This window comes from Caenorhabditis remanei, chromosome I, assembly GCF_010183535.1.
Source record: "Caenorhabditis remanei strain PX506 chromosome I, whole genome shotgun sequence".
Classification (NCBI taxonomy): domain Eukaryota; kingdom Metazoa; phylum Nematoda; class Chromadorea; order Rhabditida; family Rhabditidae; genus Caenorhabditis; species Caenorhabditis remanei.
The window spans coordinates 4571064-4594310 of record NC_071328.1 but is presented as its reverse complement, the minus strand read 5'-3'; the positions used below and the strand labels follow the sequence as shown (position 1 = coordinate 4594310).

The 23247-nt window shown below is 40.9% G+C and overlaps 5 protein-coding genes across 5 annotated transcripts; 2 read left to right on the top strand and 3 right to left on the bottom strand.

The window, feature by feature from the left end:
* Positions 1-125: 125 nt before the first annotated feature.
* GCK72_000744 (uncharacterized protein) lies at positions 126-4110 on the top strand (the record flags this gene model as incomplete). The annotated part of the gene is made up of 3 exons (XM_053722655.1): positions 126-427; positions 2230-2841; positions 3966-4110. 3 exons carry the CDS (start codon positions 126-128, stop codon positions 4108-4110), a joined length of 1059 nt encoding a protein of 352 aa, XP_053591300.1.
* A 2500-nt stretch (positions 4111-6610) lies between these two features.
* GCK72_000743 (uncharacterized protein) lies at positions 6611-6989 on the top strand (the record flags this gene model as incomplete). The annotated part of the gene is made up of 2 exons (XM_053722654.1): positions 6611-6637; positions 6684-6989. The coding sequence occupies 2 exons, from the start codon at positions 6611-6613 to the stop codon at positions 6987-6989; spliced, it is 333 nt and encodes a 110-aa protein (XP_053591299.1).
* Positions 6990-7094: 105 nt separating this feature from the next.
* Positions 7095-8251, bottom strand: GCK72_000742 (uncharacterized protein; the record flags this gene model as incomplete). The annotated part of the gene is made up of 3 exons (XM_053722653.1): positions 7095-7275; positions 7323-7928; positions 8013-8251. 3 exons carry the CDS (start codon positions 8249-8251, stop codon positions 7095-7097), a joined length of 1026 nt encoding a protein of 341 aa, XP_053591298.1.
* Positions 8252-13068: 4817 nt separating this feature from the next.
* GCK72_000741 (uncharacterized protein) lies at positions 13069-15334 on the bottom strand (the record flags this gene model as incomplete). Its single annotated transcript, XM_053722652.1, has 5 exons — positions 13069-13341; positions 13391-13688; positions 14009-14164; positions 14213-14638; positions 14688-15334. 5 exons carry the CDS (start codon positions 15332-15334, stop codon positions 13069-13071), a joined length of 1800 nt encoding a protein of 599 aa, XP_053591297.1.
* Positions 15335-16160: 826 nt separating this feature from the next.
* Positions 16161-17117, bottom strand: GCK72_000740 (uncharacterized protein; the record flags this gene model as incomplete). The annotated part of the gene is made up of 3 exons (XM_053722651.1): positions 16161-16241; positions 16286-16495; positions 16557-17117. The coding sequence occupies 3 exons, from the start codon at positions 17115-17117 to the stop codon at positions 16161-16163; spliced, it is 852 nt and encodes a 283-aa protein (XP_053591296.1).
* Between the last annotated feature and the right edge of the window lie 6130 nt (positions 17118-23247).

Here is a 23247-nt window from a genome sequence, read left to right as displayed (position 1 = left end):
TGATTAGTATTCTTATTATCCAAGTTAACACATTATCATGGACTTTGTAAGTCAAAAAAGCTTAAAGTGCCACCAATCTTTAAATCTTTAATCCTGTATTGACGAGATCATATATATTTTTCAGAATGCCTATACCACTCTTACGATTCCCGTATGTTGTCCAAAAGGAAATTTTCAAATCAATGGAATATTGCGAAGTGTTCATAATGTCACTTTGCTCGAAACAAATAAAATATTTTGTGATTCGAGCAAAACGAAGGGTACCTAAGATATGGTACGTTGTGTTCCCTAGCCGTAATCTCATTGCAGTCGAAGAAGAGTCCGGTCAGGTGGAAACGGTTATCGCGATTGTTGAGACGCCGGAGCTGAATGAGATGAAATCAACAATGGAATTGAAAATTGGAGAACATTTCAAAGGATACGGAACGTGAGTTGTCAGGATTTGAGTGTCTTGGTGTTGATCTTCGTTTCAGCGGTTAACTATTTTCCTAACTCCACCTTTTCTTACATCTCCCGTTGTGATGATTCAATAATTTCGTTATAACCGAGTTAGAATTAATTAAACGAAATACAACGTTTTTTTGGATAAGGAATTGAAGGAGGACTGAAGTCATATATTTTTATTTCAGATACTGATACTTCAGGAAATTCTGAGCAACTTTCATCATTGGAGCATATGCTAAAAATCGCTCTAAATGCCCTAAATTCCCGTTTTCCGACTCAAAAGGAGCCTTCGTGGAAGAGTTTTCTCACGCGAATTTTTGCCCCCGTGTAGTCCTCTCGGACAATATTATTTCTTTTTATTTCTCGATTTTTCGTTTTCTTCATTTTTTCAAGAAAATTTAGTATTACTAATTTTTTTAACGATATAAATTAATATAAATTGAAAAAAACACGAAAGTTTGTTGAAAAAAGCGAGGAAACGAGTAATCGAGAAATAATTTTATCCGAGAGGACTACACGGAGGAAGAAATTCGCGTGAGAAAACTCTTCCACCTAGGCTCCTTTTGAGCCGGGAAACGCGAGTTTAGAGCGTTTAGACCGATTTTTAGCATATGCTGCAATGATGAAAGTTGCTCAGAATTATTTAAAGTATCAGAATCTAAAATAGAAAAATATGAGTTTAGTCCTCCTTTAGCTCATGTTTTACTAAAGACATGTTCTAAAAAATTTTTTGAATTGTGTCTAATATTTTCCTAAATATCTCAGCTTGTTGAGGAAAGGAAGTATCCTTAAAAGTAGACTATGGTTAGCTCTTTAATGATGTAAGTATGTCTGTGAGCTTGTTTTTATATCGAAGACATTTTTGAATTCAATTCGAAACCCGCTGATTGCGAGTCCCGGTGAATTTGAGCATTTCGCTGACCGAAGAAAATTGAGCAAAAAACTCATTGACTACACATTCTCATTGACTACAAAATTCGAGAAAAAATCTCTGATTGACTACATCTACAGCACTCGCCAAAACAAACGCGATACTCCCAGTTTTTAAATTAAAATTAGGAACAAAGTTCACCCCATCTGTGTGATTCTCTTGGGGGAACCCCCAGGTTTTACCATTATTTAAGGCTTAGGTTTCTTTGAAGTTCGGAAAAACCTTAACAAACCGGTTCTTAACTGTTTTTCGTTTCTGTGAATTCTTTTCCGAATTTCTAAGAAATCCTGATTTGGTCAGTCCGCTACTTTTTCTGGTCCTGTTTGGAAAATGTAGGCTTCTGAGATATGTTATAAATTCAGATGGTGTAGTGGACTGTCTTTCAGAGAGATGTAGTCAATGAGAGAATCCCTCGAATTTTGTAGTCAATGAGCTGTTGTCAGAAAATTGGCGTTGTCGCCTAGAAATTCGACTTCTGCCCTATATTAATTTGTTCATTTCCGTGATTTCTTTTCATATCGAAACAATTTTTTATTCGGTCCATACCCCCCCCCCCCCCCTGAGAACGAGCAGCGGTACAGTTTGGGCTTTTCTGTGATCGTGGATCATTCTAGAAATTTCACCTCATTCTAGTTCGTTTGAAGCTGTAGCAAAGCTTCAAACCACCTACTTTCCTATCAGATCAGAAACGGCAGCCAGGCTGGTTCAAGAATAACTTGACATTGTCGAAATGTTGTAGTAGTGCGATGGGTGAAAAGCGCTGGCACCGCAAGAGGGCGGGCCAAGCTTTGCTTGCACAGAAAAATTTCAACTTATAACAGCTAACTGATAAGGATTGCCAAATATTTTTCCAGAATGAAAACTATAAAGAGCAAATGCAATCATGAATGCTGTTTGGTACATCTGCCGGAGACTGACGGAACACTTACAAATGCATTGTATGAGCATGTCAAATCATTATACCGGTATACAGAACCATGTGGACTGGAAGTGCATGTCAAGACATTCACCAAAGTAGTTCCAATATACGAAAATGTGAATAGGATATATGTGAGAGGAGAGACATTCCTAGATAGGAAAGATATGGACACTCTATTGGCTAAGTATCCTAATGTGACTAATTTAATGATTGAACCAACAACCAATTGGGAGTTGATGGATACGTCGAAATCGAGTCTTAAAATCGAAAATGTTCATATGTCGTATACCGGTCGATTTGGAGCAAGTTTTCTATCGAAATTCACTGGTCGAAACATCAGTTTCTCCGAGGCGGTATTCACGGAGGCGGAGCTTAACCAATTCATAGGAAGATGGATGAGAAGTGAAGCATATCATAATTTGGAAACAGCCAATCTCGGATTGACTCCTCCTGATAATGGCCTCAATACAGATCTAGTATTCGATCAGTTGGAAACAGAAGCATTTGATCCCACGAAACGGCCACAATGGTATCAATTCAGTAACAAGTAAGTAAGAATGTATTCCAAACTAGCGTCCCCGCCTCCCGGCTGACTCCGCAGTACTTGGCTGCGCCTCGTGCTCAGTGCCTAGCATGTTTTAAATTTAAAAAAATTATTTTGCTCGGCTTGAAACCAAATGAAAGAATGTCCAGCTTTTCAGTTGAAAGCAAAGACACCGACCGACGTTATTTTTCCGGTGTTCAATCAGAAAATTCGGAACTTTTACTATCTTTTTTTCACAATCTTTGAGAAAGCTCATACAAAACCGAAAAAGTTTAAAATATCAGTGAGGATCCCAACCATAACTCCATCGATTCACAGCTGTACAAATAACATATACAGTGACAAAACGGTCAGTGTATTCGAATAAAAAGTCAGTGTAGATTCAGGTTTCTCTATAATATCGTCCGGTTTGAATATTTTCTGAACGGATATTTTGAATCTCGAAAAGTTTGGGTCTGGGTCAAAAGGACCGGAAACGGAAGAAATCACCAATTACCGAAAACCATACAATCCGGTTTTCTGAAAGTTTTCTTATTTGAAAGTATCTTGAATTTTACATGGTTCGATAAAGATTTTTTCTACACATTTCTTTTTCTTCGGATCCGAAAATTCTCTCAATGCTCCCTGTTTTAAATTTGAACTTTTAGCCACTCTCTCATGCCACGTTACATAACTGTACCAAACTTCCGGGATTTCGGTTCAATACAACTAAAGATATAGAGAAGACAATGAATAATTCGGGGAATAACTCTCCCCTAGCAGGTTTATAAACACTCCCCTATCAGGTTTGGGAAATTCCGGTTTTTGCAAAATAGGCGATTTTTGACAATGTTTTGGAACATCGGTAAAAGCCTAATCGTACAAGAATTTTGGAGAATTTTGACTATTTTGGGATGACAACATTTTTGGTCGGCCCGGCCCGGGATTTCCTAACCCTGTACCCTAGTGATCCAAACCCACCCCCTGACGGTCGCCACTGGAAACCCAATATTTTTTATCTCCACGAAAGTTATTACGAAAAATTAGTGCGGACAAAATTATAGACATTTTTTTTGGTCATGCTCCGCCTAGGATAAACTGGTTAATTCGTCAGCTGTATTTAAACTTTTAAATGTCATGTTTTTCAGACTGTTTAATATGGTATTTTTGCCTATCGACTTCAGCGGTGACAACTGTTTTGATGTGATCAGAGAAAGTGATGGAAAGAGAGCATCGATTCTGTTCGATGTCAATGTTTCGATTATTGTATTCACATTTCTGGTTTGGAATTGATCACCCTTTGTATTTCCTTTCTTTAAAGGATGGCTGAAGTCAGATTTCGTTTATTTCAGATTTCAATACTTCAGGCAATTCTAAGAAACTTTCATCGTTGGTGCACATGCTAAATATCGTTCTAAACGCCACAGTTCCCGTTCACCTGACGCTAAATAAACTTTGCTGGAAGAGTTTTTCCACGCGGTCGTGTAGTCCTCGCGGACTAGATTTCGCTCAATTCCTTGTTTTCTCACTTTTTCTATCAAATTTTCGTGTTTTTTTTCATTAATTTCGAGAGAGAATAGAAAAACTACAAAACTTTTTTGAAGAAATGAGGAAACGAAGAATTGAACAGAAATCTTGGGACTACACGGACGCAAAGATAAACTCTTCTACCTAGGCTCCCCTTTAAGTTTCTTACTATTAGAATCTTTCTGAAGTAGCGGAATCTGAAACAATCCAAATATGAGACTTCAGTCCTCCTTTAACTCAACTGTTACTGTCCATCATTTGCTATTCAATCTGTGGACTGGATTCGCTGTGGGAGATAACGGACTGATAATTCTAACTCTCAATGCCTGTGTCTCCTTGCACACTTTAATCTCTCATAACTGTTATTGTCTCACTATTTGGCTCTGCATCCTTTGCCCTACCCCGGGCGCCAATTACTCCCACTCCCGCACCAAAATATAAAAATATTAGGCCGATCTCAGTACCCCTAACTTGTTTTCCTTTTTCTGTTTTACTTCCCCTTGTTATCCCCTTGTTATCCTCTTCTCCCCCCTCCAGCACCATTTTATCTGTAAGCCTCACTTATAATAATAATAATTTATTACGATCGTGAAAGTATCGTGAAAGTATAGATTGGTGGATAAAATTCAATACAAATACAATAGGTTCAATACATTATACTAGGAAGAATAAACATGAAACAAGAACACATGAGATTATACCAGAGAACGTGTTACCAAGGAACATGAAAAGAAATAGACATAGAAAATTCAGAATAAGAGTTACGTGAACAGACGGATTGCTAAGACTACAGGACTGTGACAGGATAGCCAACATTCTAGAGTTTCATAGTTGGAAGGGTTCTGTTAATAAGAAAATGGCTTCGTAGTTTAGTTTTGGACTTTTCCCAGACGAACCTGGTTTTAGTGCGTGTACTACTCTCCCTTAAAGTGAAAAAGTTTTTGGTTTCGAGATCTACTTTGTTCAATAACATTTTATGTATGAATATTTGATCGATTGCATGCCTCCTGGACTCTAAGGAACTTAACCCATATAGTTGATTACGCTCAGATGCCGTTTTGTAATCTGGATCATCTATTCGTATGTACTTGTTTTTTTGTCTGCTGGGTAGTCTACGCGTAGAAGCGTTTTGCACTGATTCAATGGCTTTTACATCTGCTAATTTTGTGGGACTGCTAACTACGGTGCCGTATTCAAGAATCGGACGCACAAATGTTTTATAAAGCAAAATGTGTAATTTTTCGACTGTGATAGAGTAGGAATATCTGAGAAATAATGAATTTCGCTGAATCTGTGAATTTTCTCCAGTGATCAGAGAAGGTTAGTTTTGGGTTGATAAGAAATCCTAGGTCTCTGACCACCGACTCCCTCCTTATTACATCTCCATCAATATTGTAACTTGTATCGTGTTGTTTTGTTCCCAGTGTTATTGTTACTGTTTTTTTGTTGGTTAAGTGACAGTTTCGCCTTTTCTGCCCACTCCACTATGGATGCTATTGCTTCCTGGAGGAGGTTACTACTAGTATCCGTAACTTCTGCGTAAATTTTTAAATCATCCGCAAATTGCTTGCATTTAATACCCGGGGGTAGGATTTCCGAAATTGAATTTACATATATTCCAAATAGTAAGGGGGATAGTACACTACCCTGCGGTACTCCACATTGCGCGTATCTTTCTACTGAAAACGAGGATCCTACTTTTACCCTGAACCTTCTGTTTTCTAGGAAGTTTCTGATCCATTTGATTAGATTTTCATTCAAGTCAATTTGCTTTAGCTTTTCTATAGTTTTCATTCTGAAATAATGAAGAATATAATAAAGAAAGAGATGTAGAAAAAATGAAAGATTCAAAAAAATCAATGAGCTGAACGAGGAGATGTAGTGAGTCTTGTGTGTCCTCATCTCTGCCACTTCGTCACCCTTCCATTCCGATGACTATCTATCCTGTCATCGTAGGAGACATACGGTGGACCTAATTATAAGGCAGAACGGTTTAATTTGACTTCTTAAAAAAACAAAGCAGAGTGAATTGAGATATTCTAAATTTGATTACTTTGATTTCTTACTGGAGTCTGAAAAATGCGCCAGACGATAGGAAGGGTGGAGAACTCGAAGATAACTTCATCTCGCTAGCGGGTGGAGTTCTTGACGAGCGGACAACTTTCTTCAGAAACGAGAGAAGAGGTGGAGATTCTGATGAAGATGATGACGACGATGAAGATGATGAAATGTACGATGATTATGACGATGAGAAGCTAAAGAGCTCATGAATAGAGAATATAATACTGATCAGGTAAAAAACCTTTTCATATTTTAACTTAAACAAATGTATTTTCCAGATCGGAGAGCTCAATGGTGACGACTACGAAATCGGAGGCGCTCTTGAACCAAACGTTGGTCGCCTTCACAAACTGATTAATGACAAAGGACGTTCTAATGCAGAGTATGATGAAGAAGTACTACTTTTGAAGCTTTCATTTCTAAACAAAGATTTGCAGCTCGCCAAATATTATGTACGGGAACGGATGCGCCTCATTGAGGAAGGAGTCATCAAGGACAAAGAAAAGTACGAGATTGTGGAAGTGGACGAGGGAAATTTTAAATGGAAGTTCAAACCGAAAATTCAAAAAAGCTTTGCAGAATGATATTTATTAAACATCCGTGTTTGAAACAATGTTATAAAAATGTTCATTACAATACAAATTTCAGAATGTTGTCTTCTTAAACATGCAATTAAAGATTTGTTGTTTTCAATAGAGTCTCTTGACGGGGCGTTTCTCCAAAAACTCTTTTTCAGTCATATTCGACGCTGCAAAAGTGATATTTCTATCCGTAATCGTTATGGACGCCACGTGTTGATCAGTCTCTCGAACAATGTAATTTGGACTGCTGAATTTGTGAATCCCCCAAGTATCTTTCCGATAGCGATCTCTGGAAAATATTGAAGTTATGAGACTTAAACTCAACTATGGACTTACTTCTGAGCAAATTGGTAAACTGGCAGTTGATCAGATGAGTCTAATAGATTGATTGAAATACTATTCATTATTTGATTTGGATTAAGAGGATGTTCAAATGCCACAAAAATATTGAAGTATTCCAAATTCTGATATGCTTCATTCGATCTCCACTTGTTCAGAAACTGGATGACAGCAGTATCGCTTATGATTCCTCTGTTAATAAACAACTGTCTACCTTCGAAATTGGATAAAATATCTTCTGCCAACCGATCCGTTTCACCAATATCTAACACTGTCGTCCTAGCAAATTTCCATTTTCTTTCAACCAAAGAGCTCTCCAATTGTAACCCTGTGATGCTTTCTAATTTAGGTAGTTTGATATAATCCTGATTAGGAGAGATCGTAAGGAAGTCGTGGAACTCAATTACTCTTATGTGATAGGATATATCTGTACTACTGATATTCTTCATTTTTGAATATGGTCGCCACAGGTAGTCAACATTTAACTGATATTTGATCGATGAACCAAAGAAGTCGAGGAAGTAATTGTGGATAGATGGAAGTAGTATTAGCTGATGTTCCATATTGAATAGTACCATAAGTGGATGATTTCTGGTTGGCATACTGAAAGGAATGAAATTAACTCATTTGGGAAGTTGTTCCTTAAACAGTTAAGCGTACAGTAGTGACACAATGATTCTTACTCACCTTACTTGTAAAGCCATTCCGAATAGATTCATTGGGATAAGAGGACGACCTCTCAGTTCATACCTCGTTTTGACACTCATAAATGGATCGTCTCCACTACTAGATGAGGAAATATTGAACGGACTCGACTTATAAGTGATTGTGAGTATCTTGTCGAATCGGCTTCTCATCATTGATTTCATATTTCGATTGAATTTCTGAGAACAAGAAGCCATCATCAACAGATCCACCAATTCCATACTCGACAAGATTTCTCTCTGAATCAGCCATGAAAATTTTGAAAAATTCATGAAATTTCTGGAAGGGGATGCTTCTTGGATTAGAGTTTTCTGGAAATTCTTCTGAATTCTTTCTCTCATAACCTCTTCTTCTGTCATTTTCCATGCTGCAAATTTTATTCTTCGTGTTGTGATTTCCAGTGTTGCCACGTGTTGATCAGCATCTCGAACTATGAAATGTGGATTACTGAATTCTTCTATTTTCCAGTCGCATTTAACTTATGAATTCTCCAAGTACGTGCCCAATCTCTGAAAATTATTGAAGTTATGAGACATAAACCCAATTATGGACTCACTTCTTTGCAAATTGGTAAACTGGCAGTTGATCAGATGAGTCTAATCAATTGATTGGAATACTATTCATTATTAGATTTGAATTGAGAGGATGTCTAAATGAAAAAGACAAGACAGTAATACTGAAATACTCCAAATTCCTGGTTTCTGGTTCCTGAAACCAAAATCAAACATCTTAAATCTAGAATCCAGAATTATAAATCCAGATTCCTGAATCTTGACTCCTGACTTCGGAATCAAGCATCCAGAGTCTGGAAGACAGAACTCCAAAGCCGAAGCCAGAATTCAAAAATCCTAAATGTTGAATCCTAAAGTCTTAACGTTAAATTCAGATCCTTGAAACCAGAACCCGGAATCCGGAGCTACGATGCACAATCTTAAATTCTGATTCTTTGACCGTGACCAATTCTGTATCAAACTCTCCCGCTGGCGTAGCGAATTTACTTTGGCAGATTTGAACTTTTCTCCGGAGCAACCATCAATGGGATCTCATCGCTAACTTCTCATTTAAAAACAAAAGACACCACATAAATTTCACTTCATTACAAAACTAAAGAATCATGATTTTTGGTTTTTGGTCTTTGGTCGAGTTCATTTCTATTCCTTTGGAGCGCCATCTCGCTTCGGCTGCTCTCCTCCACCCATCTCCGTCGCAGTCTTCACACCAGATTCTGGAGCATCACTCTTATCTTCAGCAGCCGTCTTCACTCCCGACTCCGGAACATCATTCTTCGCCTCGTTGGCAGTTTTGACTCCAGATTCTGGCACGTCGTTCTTATCCTCTGCAGCCGTCTTCACACCAGTCTCTGGATCGTCATTTTTCGCCTCGGCAGCAGTTTTGACATCTGGTTCAGGAGCGTCTTGAGTGGCTGGGGAACGGATGGAGAGGGCAGTGTTGACGTTGGATTCTGGAGCATCGTTACGGATTTCGTTGGCTGTTTGAACTCCGGTTTCAGGTTGAGCTGGGGATGGAGCAGCAGATGAAGAGGTGCTCTTTCCCTTGCTCTTCTTCTTCTTTTTCTTGTTTTTGGTGGAGGTATTGGCGGATTCTGGAAAAAGGGAATAGTTCTTGATATTCAGAACCGCGGTTCATAAGTTCATATTTTCGGATTCTCATGGCCTAATTTTCGGACTTCCTATTTTCGCGTGGCCGAAATTTTACACGTCTGAACTTTTGCTCCAACAATTGCTCCGTGGCCTAACTTTCGCATGGCTGATCTTTCGCGTGACCTAACTTTTCCATGGCCTAACTTTTCCATGGCCAAACTTTCCCATGACCTAGCTTTCGCATGACCTAACTTTCGCATGGCCTAACTTTCGCCATTTCAAAAAACTCACTTTTCTTATCTTTTGACTTCTTGTTCTTCTTCTTTTTCGTTTTCTTCGACTTTTTCGATGTGTCACCAGCGGAGGCGACTGGCAAGTGAGCCGATGAACCCGGTGCGGGTGCTTGAGCAGTTTCATTCGTTTTTGGAGCCAACATTACAGATTCGACTGGAGCCGCCTGTGGAGCTGGAGCCGGTGCTGGAGCCTCTGGAGCAGGAGCTTCTGGAGCCGGAGCCGGAGCTACCGGAACCGGTGCCGGTGGAGCAACATCCGGAGCCAATCGCTCCGATTTTCCTCCAATTTGACCGGAGAAGTTATCCGGGGGCGCCAATAAAACAGAGTTTCCACCGATTGGCGGACGGATTGGAGAGCTCAATGGGTCGAGAATCGGCACTGGTTCAGGTGCCGGAGCTGGTGCAGGTTCGGATGGCGGTGGAGCAACTTGGACTGGAGCAGGTTCTGGTACAGGTTCTACAACTGGAGCCGGAGCCGGAGCCGGAGCAGGAATTTCTTGGACTGGAGCAGGTGCTGGAGCTGGTGGAGCTGGAGGAGCCTCCACTGGCTGCTGAACTTCTGGAGCTGAGACAACTGGAGCCGGAACTGGAGCCGGTTGCTCAGTGACCACTACCGGTTTCCTTGAAGACGTTCTTGGCGCCGATCGAGTGCTTCTTGTGCTCTTCGGAGCTGTTTTCGGCGGCTCATCCGTCCCATTTTTAGAGAAGAAATAGTAGGCGATGGCGGCGATGATAGCCAGAAGGACGTAGACAATCATATTGTCGCGCGATGACTTTTCGTTTGATTCCAATCTGAAAATTAGAGTTGAAATTTGAAATTTCTGGAAGAAGTTGAGAAGAGAACTTACCAGTCAACGAAACGTGTCTGAAAGTGAGAAGTGGGGGGACAGAGTTTTCGACTTTCGATTATTCGAGACTAGCTGTGTTTTACTTTTCTCTGGGATTTCTAGTTTATCAGATTAGGCTAGTAGAGTGTCACGTTTTTAGTCGGAATGGTTTTTTTTACAATATGGAATAAGTCTCACGTGCAAAATAAGTTAAACTTCAAAGAGTTGTATGGAAGGCATCGTTCTATTAATATTAATAGCGTATATACAGTCCTCCACATAAATATAGGTTCACCCCCCAAAATGACCCAGAATCGAAAAAAACTAACTTTTTCAAAAAAGGTGTATACCGCAATAATACGCAAGTAGGAAGCTTATTTTAATAGTTATAGTTAAACTTCTAGAAGTTTTCAAGTTTTGAGAAATTTCGAAAATTTCATATTTTAGGTATTTTCCATTCCACAAAATGATAGGTTCACTTGATGAAAATCTCAAAATTTTTGAGAATGGAAACCGGAAACCAGGATTTTTAGATTGAAACCGACTAAATAACACGTCTTACGTAAATTTTTACAAATGTATCACATGTGTCTGTTGACGGGACCTTGCAGTGAGCCGAATATCGTTGGTGTCTACCGATGTTTCAAAAAACACACACCGCGGTAAAAATTTTTGGGAAAATTGAGGTTTGAATTAGTAAAATCTTCAGAGCTGTTTCTGACATCACAAGGGTCTGGGCTCAAATTTTATGACTTTCCAAACAAAATTAATTGTCACAAGCATCAAAAACGTTATTTTCTTTCATTCTAAACTCATGGAAACGCCGATTACCGTTGAATTCCTAAACTGAACAAGTTGACTTTCTGGACTGTTCAATCTCTTATTGACTAATCGGTTACTGGAGGGTTGGGATTGTTTGAGAAGTGCACAAATGCCACATTTTGCACTGACAACGTAGTATGCGTGATGTTATCATAAAAGTCACATGTTTTCATATGCCATGGTTGTTTAACACAGTTACCGATTAAGTCACCGATATCAAAATAATGAAGTGAAGTTTATTTTGAGATATAATGGCCCCCTCCCATCATAATAGCCAAAGATTGAATGAAAATAACGTTTTTGATGCTTGTGACAATTAATTTTGTTTGGAAAGTCATAAAATTTGAGCCCAGACCCTTGTGATGTCAGAAACAGCTCTGAAGATTTTACTAATTCAAACCTCAAGTTTGAGAATTGTTGAATTCTTTGAATTTCGAAAATCTAAAACGACTCCAAACAACTTTATATACCCTGAAAAAGTGTTTCACATCACATTCCTGACAAATCAGATGTTTTTCCAAACAAAATTAATTGTCACAAGCATCAAAAACGTTATTTTCATTCAATCTTTGGCTATTATGATGGGAGGGGGCCATTATATCTCAAAATAAACTTCACTTCATTATTTTGATATCGGTGACTTAATCGGTTCCTGACAAATCAGATGTTTTTCCCAAAAATTTTTACCGCGGTGTGTGTTTTTTGAAACATCGGTAGACACCAACGATATTCGGCTCACTGCAAGGTCCCGTCAACAGACACATGTGATACATTTGTAAAAATTTACGTAAGACGTGTTATTTAGTCGGTTTCAATCTAAAAATCCTGGTTTCCGGTTTCCATTCTCAAAAATTTTGAGATTTTCATCAAGTGAACCTATCATTTTGTGGAATGGAAAATACCTAAAATATGAAATTTTCGAAATTTCTCAAAACTTGAAAACTTCTAGAATTTTAATTATAACTATTAAAATAGGCTTCCTACTTGCGTATTATTGCGGTATACACCTTTTTTGAAAAAGTTAGTTTTTTTCGATTCTGGGTTATTTTGGGGGGTGAACCTATATTTATGTGGAGGACTGTAGAAACACGCTCTGCTCGCAAATGGTGGCCCAGAATCCTAAACCAAAAAACACGGCCACCGCTTAAAATTATACTCTCTGAAATATGACTGCAAACTAAAAATGACCAAAACGTAGTTTTTTTTAATGAACACTGAAAAAGCCTCGGCTTGCACAACCTGAAAAGATCATTCTCGTAACAATTCAGCTTTCTTCCACCAACCTGTTTTCCTTACTTTCTCAAATATTGCTCCTCAATCAGAAAATTAGAGTTAATTATATTTTCACCTCCTTGAAATCAGAAAAAGAGAAAATAAACATCAAAAAGTAATAATCAAGTTCATATACAGTAATTAAGTAAAGTCATGGTTACAAGAATACCGGCAAAAATAGGAAATGATTGAATAAATTGCACAAAATAAGTCGAGAAATGTATCATGGAATTATAACAGCGAGTATATGATTCAATCCTGACGAAAAACTTCCCATTGAGACAAATTTCTTATTTTTCTCGGCCAAATTTCCATTGATAATTGTCTGAAGCTCGGCGAGTCCCGGTGAATTCCATGAGGAGATTGTCTTATTGAAGATCCGAACGAATTCACCGTACGGCTTCTCACTCTCGGCGGACCAAACATTGTGTAATCGTTTAGTAGAAAGAAGGAAGCAAGACTGAAGAGCTATGTCCAGATGACAGACGAGGATACTCTGAAATTGTTGGTATGTGAGAATAGAATAAGCTAAAGTTGTCACTAACAACATCCTTGTTTTTGGCATCCCTCAACGACTTATCAATCTTTTTGATATCTGCTGAAAGATTCAGAGAATTCAGCTCCTCCACCATCATTTTCAGGCCTTCAAGAATGTGGAGAAGTGGGATCGTCTCCTCGGATTTAACGACTGCCAATGCGGGTTCCGCCACGTCATTGCGCGTTCTATTAGCGTCGTCCTGAGCATCTGGAGGTGTTTCGGATGGTTCTTCGTTCTTCGGTTCTAACTTTAACTTCTTGCTCGGTGTTCCGAATGGCTTCTGGTCTTCGCTGACTACTGGGTTACTGAAATATTTTAGATTGCAGATTGGTTCGACTTATATTAGCACGGCACGCTTCTTACAACCGCGCTCTACCGAAACCGAAGAAAATTGTGTGCAAAACTGAGAGAATCAGAGAAAAAGAGACATTTTCCAAGGGCATTTCGGTGGAGCGCAGTTGTGAGAACTGTGCCGAACTAATAGTCAAAATCTGTGAGCCTACAGCGGAGGTATATCATGATATCTATATCATAGGGAAAGCAAAAGTCATGTTAGTAATGAATCTGACTCTCAATTTTAGGTATCTCCACTGCAAACTCTACCGTTACCCTAGGAATAACTCACGTTCTTCTACTTCTTCTCATTCGTTCATCGGCCTTTACTTCAACCTCCTTTTCCTTTTCTTCATTAATTCCTTCCAAGTGGAATTTTTCGCTGTGCGAAGAATATTTTGTGATTCTCATCTCATAATCAGTCACCACATCGGCTTTCTTTTCAAGTCTGGAACAGTTTCATTAAGCATCAATGAATTTCGTTACTTCTGCTTACACGGTCACATAATCGGAATCCATCTTCACGCCGAGAACGAAAATCATTTGAACTCTCTGCTGTAGTGACCAATCGTCTTTCGCTTTGATTGTTTCGAAAAGTGAAGAGATGAACGCATTCATCGGAAGTTTCGACTGTGTAATTCCCTTGTCCTTATTGTAATTGCTGATTAATCTCTTCACATTCAATGGTTCTGTGGCTTGCAATGCTCTATGAGCAAGATGATCGAACAAATCCTCGCATTGTTGCGGCGTGTAGGAGAAAGACTTCTTCGCCGAAGTTGAGGCTCCAATGAAATCATCACCGCGAGTCCCCACTTTCGCAGCAGAATCATGAAGACCTTTCAAGTGAATACTGTTGTCATTTGATCTGTATTCGATGATATGTTGTTGGTCGTCGAGAGCCACAAAGGCGTCCTTTTGGAGTCTGGAAGGAGAATTTTGTATCAAAAATTCAATCTGAAAATGCTACTTACTCTGCCAAAAACTCTTTTTCAATTCTCGCACTAATTGCGAACATCATCTTGACTTTTCTCTCCAAATCGAAATAAATAGTATGCGGAATGGCCGAACGGATCTGACGAATATAACCTTGAAGGGTATTTATTGTCTTCGGTACACCGCACTCCTTGATATATTCATCACATAAACTAATAATTGTCAGCGGGGCGGTGACATTCAGCGACTTTTCAGCGATAAATTTCAGAAACAATAAGTCATCTTCAGATTTGAGACCGTTTTCAATATGACAATCCATTCGTTCTTCTTCTGCGAGAATCTCATCGAAATCGCCTTCCAATCGGTAACTCTTGTCTTTTGGCACAAATGTCAAGATTCGAGAGCTCTGATTCAATTTGATTTCTCCATATTTATGAAGATTCCACTCTTTTATCTCTTCTTTATAAATAATGTATCCCAACGTGAACATCATTCGAATTCTCGTAACCCAGTCGATCTCTAAATACGTCGGGATTCGTCTTTGATGACCATAGATTTCGGTTTCAATCAGTTCGGTTTCCGTCGATGATCCGCTCATTCGTTTGAATTTTCGAGCCAATTGTAGAATCGAGAGGGGTTTCACGGTCAGTAGCGATTCTTTTTTGAGGAATTCCAGCAAATCCATGATGGACCTGAAAGAAAAATGAAGAAATTGAGGGGAAACATTTCATAATCAAAACGAAACGGTAGTATTTCAACAATTTATCGAATTCTGAAATGAAAAATGAAAATTCCAGAGTTCTTTCAGGAAAAGACATATTTGACTTTTGTTAGCTCAAAACCAGCAAAAACCAAGAAAATTGCAATTTATTTGCAGCTGCAACCGTTTTTGTCACTCGCGCCAAGGTTACGGCCGGGCGCCGGTTCTTCGTCCCCGGGTCGCCGAAATCGACACCTTGGCGCGAAAATGGAAATTTCAAATAATATATCGAAGATTCGAGACTTCTGGACTTTCACACACCACAGGGTCTCGGGATGAGTAGTGAAAATAAACGCGCTCCGCTGAAATCAGCTAAAATTTTAGCGCGAAATTCAAAATAAATTTTTTATTTTAAAATTTTATTCATTTATTTAATAGAATTGATCTGGAAAATATGCCAGACAGTCGAAAAACTGGCTAAAAATGCGGAAAAACAGACATAAATCGGCTCAAAAAGTGGTCGATTAAGCTGCGTATCAAAACGTAATGCTTAAGGTCGAATTGAAAAAAATTAAAATTTGAATTTGCCGCCAATGTCTAGTGGAGCGCATACGATTTCACTACTCATCGCTAGACCCTGTGACACACAAATCAATTAACTATAATTTGAACGTTTTAAAAGAAAATAAACGAAGAAATCACAGAATACGAGGCTTTTACGCTCAGAATAGAAAAATTAGACACAATAATTAACAATATGATAAAACACAATAAAAGAAATCACAATTTATGAGTGGGAATCAGACTCGAATTAGGAAAGTTTTCTAATTTTCGAAACGAGGAAGTTGTAACACCAGGAAAACCAATAATACATACAATCGTGTGGAAGTCTCTGGAATTTTTTCAATCGGTCTGGAACTAGAATCTATCTTTTACCTTTCTGGTATTATTTCCGTTGACGGATGCATACGTCAAAACTGATTGAAAATTGTTAAAACGTTGAAAATGAATTGATCCCATTCGAAGTGAGATGAGAAAGGTTGAAAGTTTTATTGAATTTCCTTCTGCAACTATTTCCGATGAACCAGCAATCAAAAGTTCGACGAAGGTTTGTAGTGCATAGTCGGCATATCCACGAGGGATCATCTGAAAGAATTACAATTTTCAGTTTCTCAGTGAAATTTTCAGTTTCTCAGTGAAAACTTACAAGTTGCTTTCTTGAATTTCTTTGCACATCAGCATTCAAATGATGTATGAACACGTTCATCTTGGAGCATCCAGTTGCCACTGCAAAACCCATAAGTAAACGAATAACTGGTTCGCAAAGTTCCAGATCCGTCGCCTGAATGTTTTGTGGTTCTGGAAGTGTCGGCGGGATACGGACTGGTAAAAGTGGCTGATCATTCTTGGGAACTGGATCTGCGATTGACAAAAGTGTTAAAATAGCAGTGTGTCCCTCGGAATGCAGTGGTTCTGGTCGCAAGTTGAAACGTGTAGAATTCACTGGTGGATCGGGTTCTAGTCGTTCAGGTAGGAGATCAATGAGTTGCTCCATCATTTTTGGAAGTGGAAAATCGGGAATATCCATAGGTTTTTCTCCCAAATTCACAGGAACCGGGCGATAACAATTCAAGATTTTGATGAGAAGACGCCATGCTTCTGGAGTCATTTCATGTGAGTTCGGCAAGATTCTAGCAAGATGTTCCATTAATTCCTTCTTCGGCATGCAATTGAAAAGCTGGTAGAAAAGCATCTTGTCCACTGGCATTGAATTATCTTTACTATTAACAAACACCAGATTCTGTATGTTTGTGTGTGTGTCGCCGATCCTACAGCCCTTCCTACTGGACCGATTTTCTTCAAAGTTGGACCAAAAGATCAGAAATTTCCTCCGCATGATGCCCGTCTTTTTCTTTTTTCTAAATTCTCAAAATGACGCCTTCTGAGTCAGAGAAACTGATAAAGCATAGGGGAATGAAAAAGGAAAAAGTGGCGTGAAACTGTCGGCCTAAGCGTCGCCATTTCTTTCCTTTCTTCTGCTTGCATTTCCCGTGGCCGAATGGTTAGGGTTGACGTGTCGCCGTGTCCGATCTGGCAAGTTATGCGTCGTTGACTGCAGTTAGTTTTTAGTTCGATCCCGGGAGTGAAGAAAGATTTTTAAATTTTTTTGTTGATAGATTCGGAAAAAGAGGTTTCCGAACGTGTCGTCTGTTTCCAATGAGAAAAATATACGGGCCGCATTCTAAAAAGGGATGACGTGAAAGATGTTTTGGTATCATAGGATTCAGAACAGTAGAGGATTCCTGTCGCGGAATTAATGAGGTCTTAATTCACGACCTCACCAAACACATCAAAGCCACACCGAATCCCTCACCGATTCCCATAATCTCATAAAGGAGAACACACTTTATTATCCAATACTCTATCCCGAACTACGTGACCCGTGACCCTCCCTCCTTGGACTTCTCCATTCTGCCATCCCGTGGTACTTCCGTGACCTTGACCTCCGATGTCCCGCCGATAACGATCTGCCCTACTTTCGTCTGCATAAAAGGAAGCCGGAAAGCCAGTCAAACCACTCTTGCTCTCTCAGAGCCTCATCAACTCTACCTACCTCCTGCTCAACCCACTGCGTGCCAATGTCTGGAACTCCTGCGACGGATCCCCCGGCTGACGGACACCCGATGGAGATCGACCCCGTGTTCCCACCACCAAAGACTGCGGAGAAGGCGCCGTCCAAGAATCCTATCGGTTAGTAGTCATTGTGTTAATAAAGTTGTGATCTGTTTACTATTGTTCTCGCCATTCTTCGCCAGCCGTCTGATAGACGGCGGCACATGGTGCATCGACCGTGGTATTCAACCCGTTGGTGGCGAGAATTTTAGTAGTACGGAGATCACTCACGCTCACAGTGGTACCACTTCCACACCAACCCACATAGAGGGCAGTACAAGAGTCAAGAGTCACATACCCCTATCACCTTTCTACACCTACGCCACACGTTCAACACTTTCTTTCAGCTCCACAAGCTCCCAAGGAACCACGCAAGGTGACGGCTCCAATGGTCAACCGCCTGGTGGAGAAATTGGAGGAGGTCGACAAGAAGCTCGACATATGGATCAAGGCCGGGTCCCGACGCCCACACACACACACTACTGAAGACGGCAGCCTACCGAAGAAGATGCTCCCCCAGTGCATCTTCTGCCACGGCCAACACACGGCGAACAGCTGCTCCGTTTACACAACATCGGAAGCCCGTTGGGCACGCTTAGGCGTGCTCAACGCGTGCAGACACTGTGGCAGCGTCCATCACCTTCCGTCAAAGTGCTCCAAACGCGCAAGAAAATGTTGTGATTATTGTGTAAGCCGCGTGAGCTGCTGTGAGAACTCCTAGGAGCTCCATTCGTGGAATGGTAAGGTGTTCATTGTTGATTGGTCTGATGCGTGTCTTTGAGAATAAGAGTTGTACTTGTGTAGTGTTGTCTGGACGCTCGAAATGAAGATATGCGCATGTAGCATAGTGGTCTTTCGACGCGTCAGAAAACATAATGAGGGACGTTTTAAAGTGTCCGTGTGTCGGAGTGATTCTTCTGGGAATCGTGTATGACTTGTCTGTGATTGCTACTCTGATTTTCTCCCAATCGGGAAGCAGATGGGCTGGTAATGGATCGCGCCACTTTGTTTTTGATTTCCAGACTTTTGCCATCAAGGACTTGCATTGTACGACCATCGGAGACAATAATCCTTGTGGATCGTATGTTGATGCTATAAACGACGCAAGTTGACGTTTGGTGGGAATACCAGATGGTGGTTGGGCTATCTTGATGGTGATGGTATCATTCTCTGCGTCCCAGAGGTGACCTAGGAGCTTTGCTTGAGTACTATTTGCTCGGTCTTCTTTTGGAATGATATTCATGACTTCCTTGCTGTTGCAGAGAAATTCTCTCAGCCGCATGTGCATGGCTGAGAATGTGCTTGTAGAGTCATGATAGTCCGACAGGAGTTCCTCTACGGTGTCGGGTGTGAACATAACATTATCCACATATAGATTTTCCTTGATCTTGTCGTGGATTGGATGTGGATTCAGTTCCATGTACCGGGTAATGGTGACTCCCAGTAAGAACGGTGATGCTGTGATGCCGAAGGGCAATCTTGTGAATCGATAAGTGACGAGATTGTCTGGTGTAGGTGGCTTTGTATGATCTTCGAGCCATAGAAATTTGGTGACATTTCTGTGTTGTGGTTGAACCCGCACTTGATGGAATGCTTTTTCCAGGTCCGCTATCATAATGTACGGTTTTGTCCGTGACCTGAATAGGATTCCCAGGATCGATTTCAGGATCGATGGGCCTGGGTGGATGCACTGGTTTAGTGATAGTTCGTTTTTCATATGGGACGATGCGTCTAGAACGATCCGGAGTTTTGTGGTCTGAGAATCTGGTTTTATAACCACCCTATGTGGTATATAGTAGTGTGGGCCAATGTGTTGCTCATTTTGTGGCACTAATTCAATAATACCAGACCTCAATTGTTGTTGTATGATGTTGTTGTAGTCTTCTCTATCTTTGGCAGCAGCGAGCTGTGTTCCTACCAGTGATATCAGGCGTTTTACCGCCACTAGGTAGTTGTCATTGAGTGTAATCTCTTTACCATTAAATGGAAATTGTACATATAGCATCTTGTCTTTTTCGTCAAAGATAGCGGTTGCTTTGTACTTGTTTATCAGATCTTGGTCATGCTGTTCTTTTCGTAGAATGGCCGTTGGGGGCTCTACTCCCAGTACTTCGAGTCGCCAAGATTGCTCAAGTAAGCGATCGAGTTGTGCGTTGGTGATGTGTGCCGAATCTGTGATGTCTATCATCTGGTGTGTTTGGTGGTCATAGGTGTGGATATCTGATGTGTGGATATATGACTCGTCTGCTTCAATGTGATAAACCGAAACCTCCTCATCGGGAGTTCTGGTTTGTTGGAGGGCTCCAGGTAGGGGACTTGGGTGAGTTATTATCCCCAATTGTGTGTCTTCTACGATGCGCCCGCTTGGTAAAACGTGTCTTTTGCTCGTGGATAGTATACTTGGTAGGACGTTGTTTCCTATAATAAGGTCGATTGGTTTCCCGGTGAATCTTTTGAGACCCGAAAGTGTCTGAGGATCAAAACGGTGATGTGCTAAGTAGGCCAAGTCATCGGGTGTGAAGACTGGAGCAATTACCACCGTGGGAAGTTTGTAATATTCTGGTAGGACGGTGCTCCACGCGTTTCCTGATTTGTCGAGGACTTCTATTTTGTAGAATCGTATTAGTTGCGGACCTGTTGATGATATGAAACCGCGGAAATTTACCAGTTTCTGGTGATGTACTGGGCAGTGTAACCGTGCCACTGCTGTTTGGGAAATGATGGAGGTTGTTGCGCCGCTGTCGACCAGAGCATTTATTCTGGTTCCTGAAGGTGTTATCAGTTGTAGAAAGGGAAGCTTGTAGTCTGGATCTGCGACGATAGATAAATTAACTGTGATAGTGTCAATATCTTCTTGGAGTTTGCTGTGGTCGCCGCTGGTTACTGTATTGTGTGTGGGAATGGAGGTATCTGATGTAGATCTAATAATGCTGATAGTGTTCTGGGTGTCTATTGTTGTGTTTTGTATGGCTGGATATGAGAGACCGAGGGGTGTAGGGGGGTGACTCTGGTTAAATGTCAACCCCGTTGTTACGAAAAAACTGCTTCGTATTCTCGTCAGTCACGATCGTATTCACTGGAGTGTCACCGTTATCTGTCTCCGGACAGATGGCTGAATGGTGCTTGCGGTGGCATCTGTTGCAGACAAACTTGGATGTACAGTTTTTGACTGTGTGTGTGTTTCGGAAACAGTTATAGCAAAGGTGTTGCTGCATAATAGAATTCCGTTTTTCTGTTGGTGGGAGTTTGCAGTCACATGCAGCGTGGTCCTTATGACAAAATGTGCATGGAGCTGATCTCCATTTAGATATGGTTGTGGTGGGGTGGTGTCCCTTGTTTTGCCGATAGTTCTGTCTGGCTGGAGCACTAGAAGGTGTAGAGATCTTGTTGATCTCTGCTGTGCACACTTCGTTTACTTGTGTTCGATTTTTCTTACGTTTCTCCGCCTCATCTACCGCTCGATGTTCCGATATCAGGCTCCGAACCAGATTCGCGACGTCCATGAACGATGGAGTCTTGTTGCGGATGTTTTTAATGACGGGTTGCATGATTCTGGATGGAAGTTTGTCGACAAAGGAGTCGATGCATGAAATGACACGCTTGAGGGACGGTGGGCCCGTGTCAAACTTAGTATATGAGAGTAACAGAAAGAGGAGAAAACTAACAACTTTATCAACATGAATACCAGAAAGAGTTCTCTTGCCCTTGAAGTTAGGCTTCTCCAGAGCTGCCGTAGTTGGCGGTGAAGGTGTTGGATTTGACCACGATCCAAGCTAGTAGACTTCACCCGCCAGCACTCCATGTAGAGATCCACCCAGCCATTCTCCAAGGTTCCTTCGGCAGACACGGTAGAACATCGGAGAGTGAATGATCGAGAGACGACGACTTCTGACGGCTTCCTCTTCCTTATATGCACAGAATGTAGAGCAGATTGTTATCGTAAGGTCATCAGGTTGAGTTTAGGAGGGCACGTCCAGAACAGTATTGGTTTCAGTATGGTTGATCACGGTTCACGTTTCACGCAGTTGTTAGTGTTCATTTTATTATTTATTGTATTTTGAGTAAATTGTGTAAGTCTGGCAATGGACCAGGCTTAATACTCAAGGTCGTGAATTAAGACCTATTAATTCCACGACACTGGGGGGCCGCAAAGAAGTCCGTGAAACGGGCTTGATTGTACACGTATGTGTGTTGACATGTTCGACTGGTCTATTGGCAGCTTCTTGTACTAGTGACCATGTTTGAGTATTGCACCCCTTCAATCTCAAACGACGTCTCAGTGGAAGACTATGGTATAATAGTTGCAAGGGTCGTGCTGATAGCAGTGGATCAGTAACTGTGAAGTTGGCAGTGCCCTTCAGTGTCGGGAGTCGGATGGTGCTCAGCGCTGTGGTGCTGATGGTTTAGTGTGGTTCAGTGGTATTGTTTGGGATACCGGCTGTTACTTGGGTGTCTTCACAGGCCGGTGAGTTTGGTGCGACTCTTTCTCACTCATTATCTCGTTTGTTCTTCCTCAGGTGCAGAGGCAAAGTGTTTGAGTTTCCAGATTCTGATTCTCTCATCACCGTTAGGGTATTTCCCGGTCGATGCACCATGAAATGACACGCTTGAGGGACGGTGGGCCCGTGTCAAACTTAGTATATGAGAGTAACAGAAAGAGGAGAAAACTAACAACTTTATCAACATGAATACCAGAAAGAGTTCTCTTGCCCTTGAAGTTAGGCTTCTCCAGAGCTGCCGTAGTTGGCGGTGAAGGTGTTGGATTTGACCACGATCCAAGCTAGTAGACTTCACCCGCCAGCACTCCATGTAGAGATCCACCCAGCCATTCTCCAAGGTTCCTTCGGCAGACACGGTAGAACATCGGAGAGTGAATGATCGAGAGACGACGACTTCTGACGGCTTCCTCTTCCTTATATGCACAGAATGTAGAGCAGATTGTTATCGTAAGGTCATCAGGTTGAGTTTAGGAGGGCACGTCCAGAACAGTATTGGTTTCAGTATGGTTGATCACGGTTCACGTTTCACGCAGTTGTTAGTGTTCATTTTATTATTTATTGTATTTTGAGTAAATTGTGTAAGTCTGGCAATAGACCAGGCTTAATACTCAAGGTCGTGAATTAAGACCTATTAATTCCACGACAATTCCAACCGTGTCGTTTTTTACCAGGTTGATCAAAATCATACAAATACGGGCAGTTTTCTGGAGGCAGCTAAAAGGGGAT